Source organism: Candoia aspera, chromosome 9 (genome assembly GCF_035149785.1).
Source record: "Candoia aspera isolate rCanAsp1 chromosome 9, rCanAsp1.hap2, whole genome shotgun sequence".
Lineage (NCBI taxonomy): Eukaryota > Metazoa > Chordata > Lepidosauria > Squamata > Boidae > Candoia > Candoia aspera.
This window is the reverse complement of record NC_086161.1, coordinates 21,583-36,630: the sequence shown is the minus strand read 5'-3', so window position 1 is coordinate 36,630 and position 15,048 is coordinate 21,583. Positions and strand designations below refer to the sequence as shown.

Sequence of the window (15,048 nt, the reverse complement as noted above, 5' to 3'; positions counted from 1 at the left end):
TTAGTTTAGGATAAAACTGAAGAAGGGAGCTGTGGACTAGATCTCCTTTGGGTGGCTCAACAGATTGTGAGTGCCTGGATCAGGAAAACAGTCAACCCACCTGTGAAGGTGGGAGTTATGCCAACTGCATAAAAACAGTTGGTTGTGTGTCCTGTCTTGAATAAGCCTTCCCTTGATCTGACTGATCTGGGTAACTTCTGCCCAATCTCCAACCTTCTCTTTCTCCAGAAGGTTGGTGGGAAGGCAGTGGCATCTCACATAGAGAACCACTGAAGAAACATTACCTGGATCTCCATCACTCAGGCCTAGTCATGGGATGGAAACAGCATCAGTTGCCCTGACCACTGAACTTCATCAGGACCCTGGCATTCAATACCACTGTACCCTGCTGGAACCCCTACAAAGACTGGGAGTTGAAGGCATTGCTCTTTGGCAGCTATGCTCCTTCCTATCTGAGTGTGTGGTCCTAGGGTGCCCAAAGTTTCGCTCTGATATATGTGGTACCACAGGATTTGGTGCTTACTGCCAGACACTGGCAGGCTCCAGAGACCAATTCATGCTTTTCATGTCATCCCCACCTTGGTCTAGGGTAACCATGCATAGCTAGGTAGTATTTATATACTGAAAGCATCTCACCCAAAACTGACTAATGACCTCTCCCAGCAGTTTTATATAGACTTTAAATCGTAGAGGGGAAAGCACCAAATCCTGCGGTACCACATACTCATGGCCCTGTAGGTGGGTTACTGAGCCCACCTTGCCGAAAAGGGATTGAGTAATCTTAAACAGGGCCATTGGGTGGCATTCCACGGATGCAATAAGAACGGAGAAATATTGACATTTCGCAACTCTTATCACCACAAGGTAGGCCTTAAGAGCGGCTCTAGCTTGTGTTAGGTCAGATTCAGTCTTTGTCTTCCTCCAGTGGCACTCTAGATGTCTCTTAACCCTCTTCAAAACCCTCAACTCCTCTGTAAACCACAGGGAGGGTCGGGTTGAATGGGGCAAGAGAGGTCGCACAGGTGCGATCCTGTCCAAGACCCCAGCTGCTTCCCTATTCCAGGTTGTGGCCAGGACCTCCGCTGGACCGTGCAGTAGATCCTCGGGTATAACCCCCCCACCTCATTTTGAAAACCCACTGGGTCCATCAGTTGCCGGGGGCAGACCAATTGAATGGGTTCTGCCTCCCTGCAGAGTGGGGCAGCATAAGAGAATCTCAGGGCCACCAGGGCATGGTCTGACCATGACAATGGGGACAGATCTAACTCTCCCCTCAGATCACATCGCCACTGCTCCAACAAGAAAACCAAGTCTGGAGTGAGGCCACTGTCTCGAGTCAGGTCCCGAATAATCTAGGACAGGCCCATGGCTGCCATGGTAGCCATGAACTCCCGGGCTGCCTCTGAGGCATGCCCCAGGGACGGCAGGTTGAAGTCCCCCAGAACCATAAGCCTGGGGAACTCCACCACCAGCCACGCGACGGCCTCCAGCAGCTCAGGCAGGGAGGTTGGTACAGCAGCCACACTCCCAACTGTTCTTGGGAACCCAACTTGAAAAAACAGGGTCTCACAACCGGCCACTTGCTGAGCAGCGCCCCTGAAGGCCACTAGAGACTCTCGGATGACAACCCCCCCCCCTCCTCCCCTGCCCCAGTGTCTCAGCTGGTGCCTGAAACCCGGCCAGGCACATTTCCGAGAGGGATACCCCTCCTTCTGGGCCCAGCCAGGTCTTGGTGATACACGCCAGGTCTGCCTTGATTGTCATGTTCATCGTTTCAATGTTAAAGTGCATCGTAACATTTTGCATGTCATTTGGCTGATGCGTGTTTCGGTTGGGAGGGGAGGAGGACTCTGTCTCCTGGGATGTTATCTGTATTCAGCAAGGTTGGAATGTGTTTGGGTTATCTTGTGTGTTCAAGGTTTTCTTCCCAGGACATCAGCAGAAATTGTTACCAGCACCTGGGGTGGGGAATTTGAAACGGTTGGGCGAGGGGAGGGATTACGTTTGTGCCGAGGGTTTTTAGTTTGTATTTGGCGCGCTTTTCCTCATTCTCAGCTTTCTTTGTATTTGCATACTATTCTTTAATAAATCAGATATCATTAAGCTTCTACTTGTGAGTCTGGTTCTGTTAGGGTAGGCAATCATTACAGAGGGAGGCCTTGTTGTTAACTGACTGGTGTTAAGAAGCAGCAGCAGGAGACCAGGGCCCTCAAGGATCTGCTGTCCAGGGTTAAGGTCTGAACCCGGAGGGCCAGAACATGCCACCGGTAACAAACACTGGGGGCGTCTTACCTGAAGATAGCCTGCCCTCCAGTTCCCGTTGTAACATCTCTGGTCCATCACCTCAATGGGATAACCCGCTCTGTAGCCCCCAGAGTTCCCAGGCCCAGGTGCCTCCAATCCTGGACCTCCGGAAACCCTGGATTGAAACAAGGGTCCCCTCCCCCATGCACACATCTTCCTGCCCTCAACCTCAGGTGATGGCAGGCCCCCCAGCGCACCACCTCCAACACTTGGCACTGTTAGGGTCTAACCATCACCTACACACTCACTGTGCCCTCCCTCAACCTCTCTTACTGGTCACAGGGGGGCACCCTACCCACTCCTACCCACCTCCTGTCTCTCACTCAGGGGTGACTACTCTTGTTGTTGTTTATTCGTTTAGTCACTTCCGACTCTTCGTGACTTCATGGACCAGCCCACGCCAGAGCTTCCTGTCGGTCGTCAACACCCCCAGCTCCCCCAGGGACGAGTCCGTCACCTCTAGAATATCATCCATCCATCTTGCCCTTGGTCGGCCCCTCTTCCTTTTGCCTTCCACTCTCCCTAGCATCAGCATCTTCTCCAGGATGTCCTGTCTTCTCATTATGTGGCCAAAGTATTTCAGTTTTGCCTTTACTCTTACATACAACCATATAGTCCTAGACTCCTCCCCATGTCTCTCATTAACCCAGCTGAAACCTCAAGCCACCATACTAATTCTTCTCAGCTCCTGCCTATAGATACTTCTAAATTTAATTCTGGCAAGGCAAAAAACCAAGAATTAAATATAAGTTGTTACAAGATGCCAAAGAACAAGGAAGTTTGGGTTTACCTGATTTAAAATTGTATTTTGATGCCTGTTGTTTTCTTTGGATGAAGGAGTGGATAACTTTGAAAAACAGGAAATTATTGCAACTTGAAGGACATGAACTGATTTGGGTGGCACGCTTATTTGTGGTATAAGGTTAAAGTTAATAAAGATTTCAAAAATCATTTTGTTAGGAGTGCCATACTGAGGGTTTGGAATAAATATAAAGCAAGATTGTCTCCTAATGTACCATTGTGGTTGTCACCTCAAGAAGCATTTGTTAGAAGAGAAAATGTGGGGAAAACAAGCTGGTTAAATTATAAACAGTTGTTAAACTTTGAAGAGGGTGAACCTAAACTTAAAACAAGGTAACAGTTACAGGTGGAAGGTTTTACATGTCATTGGCTTACATGTGTGCAATTGTCAGAATGCTTTACAGTGGATAAAAAGAATTTTAAATTTGTTAATGAAACAACTCAATTTGAAATGGTGTGATGACTCTGTATAAATGAGGAACATGTTATTACAAAGATGTATAAGATGTTGTTACAGATGAATTTAGAAGATTAACAAGAATGTATGATTAAATGGGCTAAGAATTTTGGATATAATATTATGTTGGAGCAATGGGAGAACATGAGAAACAAAGGTTTGAAATTTACTTTGAATTATAACTTAAGAGAATTTTTATAAAATGATGTTGGTATTTAACTCCCAATAAGTTGTCAAAAATGTATAATGCAGTAATGAATGCTTGTTGGAAAGGTTCTCTTTGTGAAGGAACGTTTTATCATCTTTGGTGGACTTGTGACAAGGCCATAAAATTCTGGGATCAAATATGTGTTAATATCCAAAAGATCCTTAAAGTGGATTTACAAAAAAAACCAGAACTGTTTCTCTTGGGACTGATGGAGAAACAGCTTGAGAAACAACATGGGACTTTGCTTTTTTACATGATTACAGCAGCAAGACTTTTATATGCACAAAGATGGAAAGATCCACAAATCCCTACAGTGGAGGAATGGATGATTAAATTGCTGGAACTGGCCCAAATGGCCAAGTTTTTCCGACACGAGCAAATAGTCTAAAAGTGGTTGCCGAGTAGAAACAAATCCAGACACGGTATTTTCTCTTATCAACGCTGTTATGAGAAAATACCATGTCTGGATTTGTTTCTACTCGGCAACCACTTTTAGACTATTTGCTTGTGTCGGAAGAAAATGAAGTTTTGATTTTGGGTTTTGATGATTAAATGGTTTGATTTTATAGAAATAATGTTACCAAGGTATAACTAACGATAAGAGATTATGAGATTATATTTGTAAGTGCATTTATATCTGTATTGGAGAAAGTCGAAAGTCACCTTTTTCTGCTTTGTTTCTAACTTTGCACTTTTATAGCTTTTCTTCTTTAGTTTGTTACTCTGTCTTATCTATATTCTACACTGTGTATTTTAACTATACTTTGAAAAATAATAAAGTTCTTTTTTTTAAATTCTAAGCGATAGCATGATCTGGTGCAAGATTTTAAGTGCTATGGAATCAACAGGAAGCAGTCACCATAACACTGTTATGCGTGTGAGAAACTGCAAGTAATGTCCAATACTTCACATTTCACTACGAAAGAGAATAAAAAATGAGTGAACCGATGGAAAAGACTGAAAAAAAAAATCAAGACGACCAAATCTCTCCAAAAGGTCTCGAGGATATTTAAAACTAAAACTGGATATTCTCTACTTCTCCCGCTAAACATATCCATTCTCTTACAGTGTTAGGATCCCCCTGTCCCAATGACCAACGTAATAATTCTGGTTGCAGTCCACCTTTGAAGTAATCCACTTTGGTTGACTCCGACCAATCAGTCCCTTTTCCAGCCAAAGGTTTAAATTCCATAGCGTATTCTACACAGTTCTGGACCCTTGTCTAAGTTGCTGGAGAGCTGTTTTGGCCCGAAGCTTTGCTAGTGGGTCTTTGAAACGGTCTCTTAGAGCTCTCATAAAATCATCGAAGTTGCAAAGCTCAGGGGCTGCAGCATCATGCCGTTGCACCAGCCAGTCACCTGCTGGTCCCTTCAGTATGGACCCCACTAAGTTCACTTCGGTGCATTCCATGGGGAAAGTGGCTCCGAATACTTCCATATAAGCTCCCACGTTAGTCAGGAAAAAAGCTAATTGTTGGGGATCCCCATTAAACATGCAATCCATGGGGCCCCCCTTTGGGGGGGAGACTTACATGACTCGTCAGCGGCTCACCCCATGTTACCGAAGCTCAACTGCTTTTCTTGCTCTCTGATGTCAGGGATGGGTGCCTTGGATCGGGGGTTGGCTCAGGAGTTGATCTTTTAGAGGAGATGCTGGAATCTATTTCCAGTTGGGTTAACACGCAGTCCAACGATACTGAAATGTTTTGAAGAATTGTCTCCATAGAGGCTACTTGAGCGTCTAAAAATTGCATCCGCTCAGGCATGACCCCTTGTTCAGTTCCAGGGTCCTTGAGATGAAGTCTCATACCTTTCGGTCATACGTCCGTTGATTGATGGATAGCCGGTGCGGCTTCACTCTCCATCCTAGCTTCCCAGTCTTGGGTGCTTCGCCGTTGATCACTGGGTGGTGTCCACTCTACTCCCGTGAGATCTGGGTGGCTGGGTTGTGACCAGGAGGCTGCCGCATTGGATCCCCGAGTGTCATCTAAAGTAATCAGCTCTGCGTCTACCTCCACCCTGCAGCTTTGTGGAGGCATGGAGATTCCAACAGCTCCTTCTGTTTCCGAATCTCCATCAGATTCAGCCATTGACTCAACCGCTGCCTCTGGCTCTGTCGGCTGAGTCATCGTTTCTTCTTCCCCACTCAGTTGTGTTGCATTTCCAGATGTCGACTTTGACATCCTGTAGGATTTTGGACTCTCTTCTGGGTACGAATGTCTCCAGGAAGAGTCGAACTGTGATTTGCAACTTTATGTAATGACTGTATTACTCAATCTGCCATTAAATTAGATTCGTATGTGATTACAATAGAAATCTGTTTAATGGAGAGTAGCACAGAGAACAGCAAAAAGTTGTGAATGAACGTTCCTGCATTTTCCCCAAGCTAAACAACCTAATGAGTTCAACCCCCTCCCTTTCTCAGGTACACAGCCCCCGTCTTCATGCAGGCAGTTTCCATGCAGATGTCTCCAACGGCTCGGCTTGACCTTGGCTATCGGACATAGTCCAAACAAGATGCTTTCACACTCCTGGCGTGCCCCCCTCCCAATTTCCTGACTCGCAAGTCCAACATGTGTTGACACCATTCATGCACGCGAATCCAATCAGATGTTCTGGGAACGTTTGATCGGGGAGCATGACAGGAGCACACATATGGAATGCAAAGAAGAATTTCAGTAGTATATAGCAAGAAATGTTAAACATTAAACTTTTAAATATATATATTTGAAGCAGAAAACTGTCCAAGGAAGTGGTTGGGTGTCAGCCAACAAAGGAGCCAAAGGAATGCTCAAGGATAATATAGAGATCCCAAGAAGATCCAGAAAATTATAGGCTGATTAGCTTACTGTCTGCTCTTGAGAAATCGGTGGAAATAATCAAGCATAGAGGAATAAACCTGGTGGAAGGAAAATCTGCACGGATTCTACAAAGGTAAATCCTGGCTGCCCTTTGAGGTAGGCCAAGTCAGAAAACACACACTACAGGAACTCCTGGTACTCTATTTTATTAGAGAATATATCAGACTTTGAAAGCCTGACCAAGTTTCCTTTTCCTTCCCTCATATACCCAAGAGAGTCAAGGCAGAGAAGTCCTGAATTTCTTTCTCACCCCCTCCTCCTGTCTTTCTGGGCTAAGCTGATGTTTCTGAAATTGTTGTTGCATTCCTTCTTCAAGGCTATCTCTGTACTCCTCTACAAATACTGCCTCAGCAAATAGCTAGTGTTTCTGAGCGTCAACGAACATAGACTTCCAAAAACTTCCTTTGACAAAGTTCCTTATCAAAGGCTCTTATGTAAACTTCTGGCCATGGATAAGAGAAGTTGTCATTTCATGGATTGCTAACTGGTTAAAAAACCCAACAACTTACTTCCTCTTTCCAAATGCTCTCAGCAGTGGCTCTGTTCACCCCAAATTTTGGACTGTTCAGGACTGGAGATAGCTCGGCTACATCCAGGACATTTTCTAGCATAGAACTCTAGAAACCAAAGACCATAGAAGAGAAAAAAAGCACACAAAAAAGGAAGTTTATCTTGGAGACCATTTGTCATGTTCATCGTTTCAATGTGTTTGTACATCGTAACGGTTCGCATGCCAGAGTGTTGATGCGCATTCCTGGCTGGGAGGGTGCTGCTGATAAACCTTGTATTGAAAGCTGTATCTCTCTGTGCCATGCAGGAATGTGTTTGGGTTATCTTTTTAACGTCAAGGTCTTTTTGCCCGTTGATCAGCAGAGCTCGTTAGGAGCACCTGGGAATGTGGGGTTGGTATGATTGAAGGGGGGTGGGTGGGACGCTGTTTGTAACGGGGCTATTTAGTTTGACTTTAGGCGCGCTTTTCTCATTCTCAGCTTTCTTTCTGTTCGCACTCTATTCTAAATAAAATCAGAACTTAAACTTGGATTTTGAGTCTGAGCATTTTATTTGGGTTCAGGCAATCATTACACCATTTAGTTTTCCCAGATGGCCTAAAACTGACACAAGGCCCTTGAAAAGTAAAAAGGAAAACAAATTATGGGCAGTAGATGATTTGGGATATTTCTAGGACTGCATCCCTGAGTATGTTGTTAAGGAACTACTGAATCCTGAGTTCAAAGAAGTAATTTCAAGGTAACAAGTGTGGAAGTGCCAAAGCACCAGCTCAGTTTGGGTAAAAAAGCAAGCCAATGAAGAACCAGCTCTGAGCATGGAATCATAGAAATGAAAGGAATCCAAGCCTCTGCTCAATACAGGAACCTAAGTAAAAGCTTCCCTAACAGATGGCTTTCATCCTCCACAGAACTCATTCAGAGAATGGGGAACACACCACCTCCTTGAGTTATAGGCGTTGCTGTCAAATTGCTCAACAAACATTTTAAAACACTGATGGGTTTTCAAAAAAATTAGTTGCTGAGGGTTCCTTCCAACTTTGTCTATCACCCTCATTAACTTGATTCAAGCTCTCCTGTGATCTGGTCCATGCCTGTGTACCTCTCAGAGGGGGACTCTCAACAGGTCCTCTCTTGACCTGCCTGGATGGGCAAATTCAGTTCTGGCAAGGTTCTGCCTGATGCTTCCTGGTCCTGCACCATTTAGGTTTTAAAGATAACGACCAGCAGTTTGAACTGGGTCTGGAAGCCTTCTGTAAGCAGCACAATGACTTTAGGATCAATATCAGATTCTGTTATCTAGTCTACAAAGGGCACACCATGAAACAAGGCAACTGCTGCATTTCACGGTAAGTATAGTTGGTGAACCACATACAACACATTTGATCAAAAATTCTGCATGATCTTGCTCAATATATCACAGTACTGTCTGAAGATTAATGCAAGAAATTAATCTCTCCAAAACATGCATGCTTCTTATTCCAGTATACATCAACCCTGGACAAGAATTCACCATTTCAAATAAACTCAAAGTTTTCTACCAAAAGAGGTCTAAAACATTCATCCTTTCAATATGAGGCAGCTTAAACATTGCTGCTTTTCTAGAGATGATTGGCTTGGGAAATTCAGCTCCCAAGCATGAGCCTATGCTTTCCAAATTGTAAACACATCCCTTTTGTTCAAAGGTAACACCAATATCCACACATGGATTCTGGAGGATTCCAGCTCTTTCATGCATACTCTGACAGACAAAAAGAGCAAAGATGCTTTAGCTTCACATCCCAAGTCATGTTTGATAGTGTGGCATCAGAGACAAACTAGGCAATGTTGGCCTCTGATCAGCCTTTCTCCTCTCCACAAGATAATAAAGGGATCAGTCAAAGGGCTGTGGAGCAGAGATTAGGATTTCTATCCATGAGCTGTCTCTTCTTAAAGGACTGCCAAGCTGGCAAGCAAGTGGGCTGAAGACAGAGTGTGATGAATGAAGTAGTATTAGCATTACCACTGAGTGAGGTGCACCAGATCTCAAAATGCATGTCAGCCGTCCTGCACCATCATCAGCATATTGGTTGCCTTTGATGAGAGGCTGGAAGCCCCAGTTGCGAAGCTTGGCAAAATACTGGATGAGATATGGCACCTGTTCTCTGCAATCTGCTCTGATTTCTCCCTTCAATGTTTTGTGTGGATGTATTTAATTAAACAACGTATATGGCTGTGCATCTTGTTCTCATGACTCTGGGTGGCTAATGGTACACTAAGAAACCAACACAAACATCCAAAAACAAAATTAAAAGGAACATAACAGCCGCCGAATCATCTAAACAGTGTATGATATGCCAAGCCCTACTAAAGAGAGTATGTGTCATTCAACCATGCCAATCAGATGATAGACTAGAAAAGCTGGCAGCCATAGCACTAAATACACTCTTGCTACATTTCTTTTGGAGGAATGCATCATCCCTCACCTGCCATCTGGGAGCTCAAGACTGATTTCCCAGTCCCACAGATGGGGGAAGTCTTTCTCAAAGACCCTTCTAGGATATGACTGAGTTCATATGTTCCCTTCAGAGACACATCAGATGTGGTTGATGAAAAAAAATACTACCTCACTGACTTCTTTCTTCTCTGCCACACCAGACACCAGATGATGCAAACAAGCCTCTTCTTTTTCCTCCTCGTTTTTGGATTTCAAAAGATTTTTTCTGTAGCTGCTGGGCTACCAAAGGAAAGCCAATCAAGACATCAGTGCATTAAGATAAGGAAAGGAACCACAAAGCAAGCTCAACTTGCAGCCACATGCCTTGCAATGGTTTAAGACAGCACACTAGTCCCACCGAGCTTCTTTAATTTGTTCTGAGGAGCTGTGAAGAGCACTGGTCATCTACAATGTCACATAATAAGGACACAACACTTTCTTGGAAAGCCTGGACCAGAGGGGGGGAAAAAGAGAACATCTGGTTGGGCACTGTGAGCAACTAAATGTTGGAATATCATTGCCTTTGGCCCGATACAGGAGTATTATATTGTTATGCATTATGAGAGAGGGAAAAAGTTTCCTCTCCCTTTTATTCACATTGTGTATAACTTTAATAAATAATTATAAGTCCCCTTTTTGGGAGAGATGGGTGGTGATAGAAATTTGAAATAAATAATATCCTGATCATCTCTCCAGCCTTGTCTAGTCTTTTAATTGTAAGCTACATCTTTGCCAATTTCACTCTTTTTTGGGTTTAGACTGGTACATAGAATTCCACATGCAGTCACACACCACCAAATATAATATAAAAATATAAAGGAAAAACAATGTAGAGAGTTTTATTTCAATCACTTTATATGGTCTCTATTCTTTTTTCAGCTGTCATAATAGAACAGTCTTTTCACTGAGCTACCCAACATAATCCTGAGATCCCTTCTCTGGCTGCTCACTAGTTACTTTCCATGCAATCAGGATAGGAACTGCCCCCCCCCCCCAAGATGCATCACTTTGTACTTGCAGACATAGAAACATATCTACCACATTAATGTCTGTTCCCCAAGTTTAAATAGGTTCTTTTGGAGCTATTGAAACACTCTGTTGCTCACTTCTAACTCCAGATAATTTCTGAACAAGTTAAAAATATAAGCATTTTCCTTCTTAGAGCTACCCAATTGGAGATATTCCTACTGTTCTTTTAAGTAATCAGGAGCCAATCAATATATACCTAGTACTTGGAACTTGTCACTGTTTGAGTGAGATGGGCAATGACTAAGTTTGAAATATAAATAAATAAATAAGCAAATGAACTTGACAACCGGGCAACATAAATGGGTTTTCCGTGCCCTTACTGTGGCCAAAAGACTGATATTGCAGCATTGAAAAGATAAATGTATGGCCCCATTTATTCAATGGATTGAAGACCTGACTGCGCTTGCTACTTATGAGTGGATTGCCTATAGACGTAGACTTTGTATGGACAAGTGTAATGAAATACGGGACTCATTTATACAAAACACAGTAAGGTAAAAAAAATGATAGCCATATAAATCTATTAGAAACATATACGTACGTATTTGCATCGGGTAAGTATATATAGGAACAGTTTACTGTTATAATGACATATTAACATGTTTTTTTTCTTTGTTATACTTCACTTTTTTGTTAAAGCACTTTTTATGTTTTTTTTTCCTTCTCTTTTTGTAATCAAAGATTTAAAAAAGATAAATAAAAAGCATTATCAGCTACCTCTGCCTACCTCTTTAATTCCATTTCCTTCTGGTGAAAGCCCAGGCCCGCAGGCTTCCTCTGTCAGGGCTACGTTGCAGACCAGCTGTCCTCCTGACTGGTTGTCTTGAAGGGTGCATGCCTGACCCTCACTGGGTTTCAACCTCTCCACTTCAGGAGCCGCTGCTTCTTGTTTGAGCTTTGCTGCTGCCGTTTCTATAGTCGTTTCTCCAGCAACAGGCTCAACTGCCTGATCAGCACCGGGCCATTTGCTGCTGCCTTTCTGACTCCTGAGAGGCTCGGGTGCACTCGATTCCGCTCTCCGAGACTTCTTCACCATATGGAGTACGTGTTGATAGAACTTCTGATCCTCCGAATAGCACTCACTAGCTGACTGATTGTCTGGAGAGCTTTGTGCTTGGGTATTTCTAGCTTCCAAAAATGGTCTTTGGGGAGATGGCAGGGGCTTTGTGGGATGTTCAGTGTCACAAGAGCTCTGTAAGTCCCAGGAGAAATTGTCCACTTCACCCAAGACCTGAGAGGCAAGGTGGTCAGATAGACTGCTAGCCACACTGATGCTATTGCCACTGTCAGAATCTGTCCTTTGAGTACGCTTTTTTTCCTCTACAAGTTGGCCTGGTGTAGGAGATGACACTGCTGCTAATGAAAGCCCATCGCTCCCACAAGTTCCTGTCTTGGCTCCAAGCTCAACAAATGCCTGCAGCTGAGAATGAGGAACAGGAGCCTTGATCTGCCATGTACTGGGCTCTGTGGCCTGGCATTGCTCTGAAAGTTTCTTCTTCTTCCTTCTGCTCTCCTTTATTCGCTCCAGAGGCCTTAAGACTTCATTCTGAAAATAATGAATGTCACCTTGTCCCTCCAAAGTCCTGGACATCTGGCGGATTAATGTGAAAGCAGTGGCAGGAGGATGAAACTGCATTTCCTTTTCAACCATTTGCAACAAATCTTCCTTCCTGACCAGGGATTGGAGCCCATCTCCTTCCGCATGATCTTCCCCATGGTCCTCACTTTGCTTTTCTCCCTCTAAGAACTGTCTTTTCTCCTTGACTCCCTCCAGGTCTAACACAGTTGTAGCACCTGCTATAGTTTGGGAGGGTTTCTTCAATGTTTGGAAAAGAGGCTTTACAAGGTGGATGCTGTCTAAGTCCTCAGCTTCCAGGTCTGAAAAAACACCAGTAGCAGCTGCACATCTGATTTCTGTAGTCACATCTTGGTATGTTTGATGATTAATATCTGACCTGCTGGAAGATGCAGCTCTTCCAAGAATTTTCTCCACATCTGCAAGGATTTGGTGAGTCCGGGTTGGCTTTGCTGGCAGAAGAGGCTGTAGTTTCCCTGGAGCAGGGTTTGGTAGCAGCCTGGACAGATCACCTGTATCTGAAACCTTCCCCTTGTGGTTTTTCAGGAAGGAGTCATTCTGTGTCACCAGGCTGCCCTGTTGCTCTAGGTCAGGACTAGCATGCTCTGAAGACAGGATAGGAGATGACACTCGATAAAAGGATGTTGACGGAAGAATCCCTGGCTCTGACTGCACCTCCTAAGTAGGCAAAAATCATCAGCTCACTGAAGATTTACTTATTTTGTAAACAGACTAACCTTTCTCCTATATGAGCCATGCAAGGGAAAAAAAGCCTGCTTTTCTTGCTCCTGCTTGCCAGAGGAACCCACCATGATGGTTGGCAGACTACTGATATCAACTTGGATATGGTATTCAGCTGTTAGAATAACATATACAATACTTTTCATGGGGAAAAAAATACAAGGCAGCTAATTTAGATTCAAACCCTGTCAATTCTTCTCCAGCACCAGAGACTGGAAGAAACAGACCTGAAACAAGAACAAGTTCCAAAGCCAGAATTGGCCTCTAAGCTTCTGGAATGATTTGAAAAAGCTGTACAAATTGCAGCATTATCTCTAGCTATTTTTTAGATTAAAAAAAAACTTACCCAACCATGTTAGGAAGAGGTTACACAAAATTGAAACTGAGAAAGCTTTGACTATGTAGCAACAGATACTGCTAGTCAGCTGTAGTTAAACCTGAACATAAGATTAAAATCCTCGCTCCTTTATCCCATGAGGAGATGGATATACGGAGAAATGGAGATGAACAGAAGAGCAAAAACAAAATGATAAACCAGGACTTAAAGATTTTATCTGCTTTCCTACACTAATAGCAGAAAGCTACTGCTCGTTCAGGTACTCACTGCAGGATATTTCAACAGGTCTCTTTCTTTCTTGTCTTTCTTCTTTTCTGCTCTTTTTTTCTTTTTTTCTTTCTTTCTAAGGTCTCCATGTTCCAGAATTTTTTCCCTTTCCTGGATCACAAGTTGGCGGTAGCGCTCATCACATGGATGATCCCAGGTCGACTGGCCGTTGGCAAAGTTGAAATAATAGATATCGCCAGTGATGTCTTGGCTGAAAACAGAGACAGACTAAGTAGCAACCACTTAGGTAGAACCCTGCCTTCCTAGAAGGTACATGGAGGCCCAAAAAAGCGGACCCAAAAGACCTATGCCTGGGCTTGTCGTGGGTGGGTGGGAGGGGTTCAAACAGCAGCAACAGTTCTGCTTTGCCCTTTCTGGAAGAGTCAGATTTCATCACAGTACCTTGAATACAACATGCTTTCTTTTGCCTCTGAAAACTATCTCACGTATTGGATTGATGGATTGGATTGTATAAGTCGATGGAAAATGCGGTCGCCAGAACACCTAAAGCCCCTGGTCAACTCGTAATTGTTACGGGCAAGAGTATGTTTGGGGGGGCCCACAGGAGGCTGAACCGTTACAGTGTTCCGGAGCCACCTTCCACCAGGCCCCTTTCCAGTCGGCACACCATGAGCGGCAGCCGGGCAGCTTCGCCTCCGCTAAGGACCTCTGGGGCGGGGCAGGGCCGGCCAGAACGCCCCGGGTGACCCGCGCCCTCCGCGCAGCAGCAGGAGGAGTGGGAAGAGGCACCCCCCCACGCCGCTTCCTCCGCAGGAGGAATGGGCCTCCTCCCAGGGACGCGGGCGGAGCCTCCTCCCTGGCCGGGGCGGGCGTCTGGGCCTTACCACGGCTTCCACTCGGCAGGCAGCGGGGCCACGATGCCCTCCCGGGCCAGCCACATCAGCTCCGGCTCGTTCTCGGGGTCGATCCCCAGCACGCGCGCGAACTCCTGGATCTCTGCGGGAGAGATACACCGGGGGCGCGGTGAGACGCGCCGGGCGGCCGCGACACAGAGAGGGGCCCGGCCGCGGCGGCCCGCCTACCTTGCTCGCTGGGGATGTACGTCTCGTCGTAGTCCTCCTCCAGGATGAGCTGGTCGCCGATGCGCAGGGCAGGCCCGGCCATGGCCCGCGGGGGCGGCCGCCGAGGGAGGGGACTCGGGGCGACGGGCCCCGCTCCCCCACCGGCGCGCTCCGGGTGCTCGCGTCGCCTGGCGGCCGCGCCCCACCCCCGGAAAGCGACGCGGCCGTTGCCATGACGCCGCGCGTCTCCTAGCGACGTGGCGCGCGCCGGCCGCTGAGAAGCCTGTTGCTGTCCTCCGCGTTCCTCGGGCCCCGAGTCTACAAGCACCCGAGCGAAGCCCCTCCGCCCGCCCGCATGGCTGCCTCGCTTCCCTTTTCACCGCGGCGAGCCAGGCGCACAACAGAGAAGACTTCACGCTCCTGAGTCACGGGGGGATTCACCGCATTCCCCCCCACCATGTCCC

General features: G+C 45.5%; 1 protein-coding gene across 4 annotated transcripts in view; it reads right to left on the bottom strand.

Annotated features, from left to right (window-relative positions):
* CEP164 (centrosomal protein 164) overlaps positions 1–14,785 on the bottom strand; it is a 47,671-nt gene extending 32,886 nt beyond the window's left edge. The window contains exons 1-6 of one of the 4 annotated variants that reach the window (XM_063311283.1): positions 14,606–14,785; positions 14,408–14,519; positions 13,563–13,773; positions 11,369–12,895; positions 9,742–9,852; positions 7,140–7,247 (exon numbers count right to left, since the gene is read on the bottom strand). In XM_063311283.1, coding sequence (XP_063167353.1) covers positions 7,140–7,247; positions 9,742–9,852; positions 11,369–12,895; positions 13,563–13,773; positions 14,408–14,519; positions 14,606–14,687 — 2,151 coding nt within the window. In that variant the 5' untranslated portion in view covers positions 14,688–14,785. The remainder of the gene's footprint in view (positions 1–7,139; positions 7,248–9,741; positions 9,853–11,368; positions 12,896–13,562; positions 13,774–14,407; positions 14,520–14,605) is intronic. The other 3 variants (XM_063311284.1, XM_063311285.1, XM_063311286.1) reach the window with 3 other exon arrangements.
* Between the last annotated feature and the right edge of the window lie 263 nt (positions 14,786–15,048).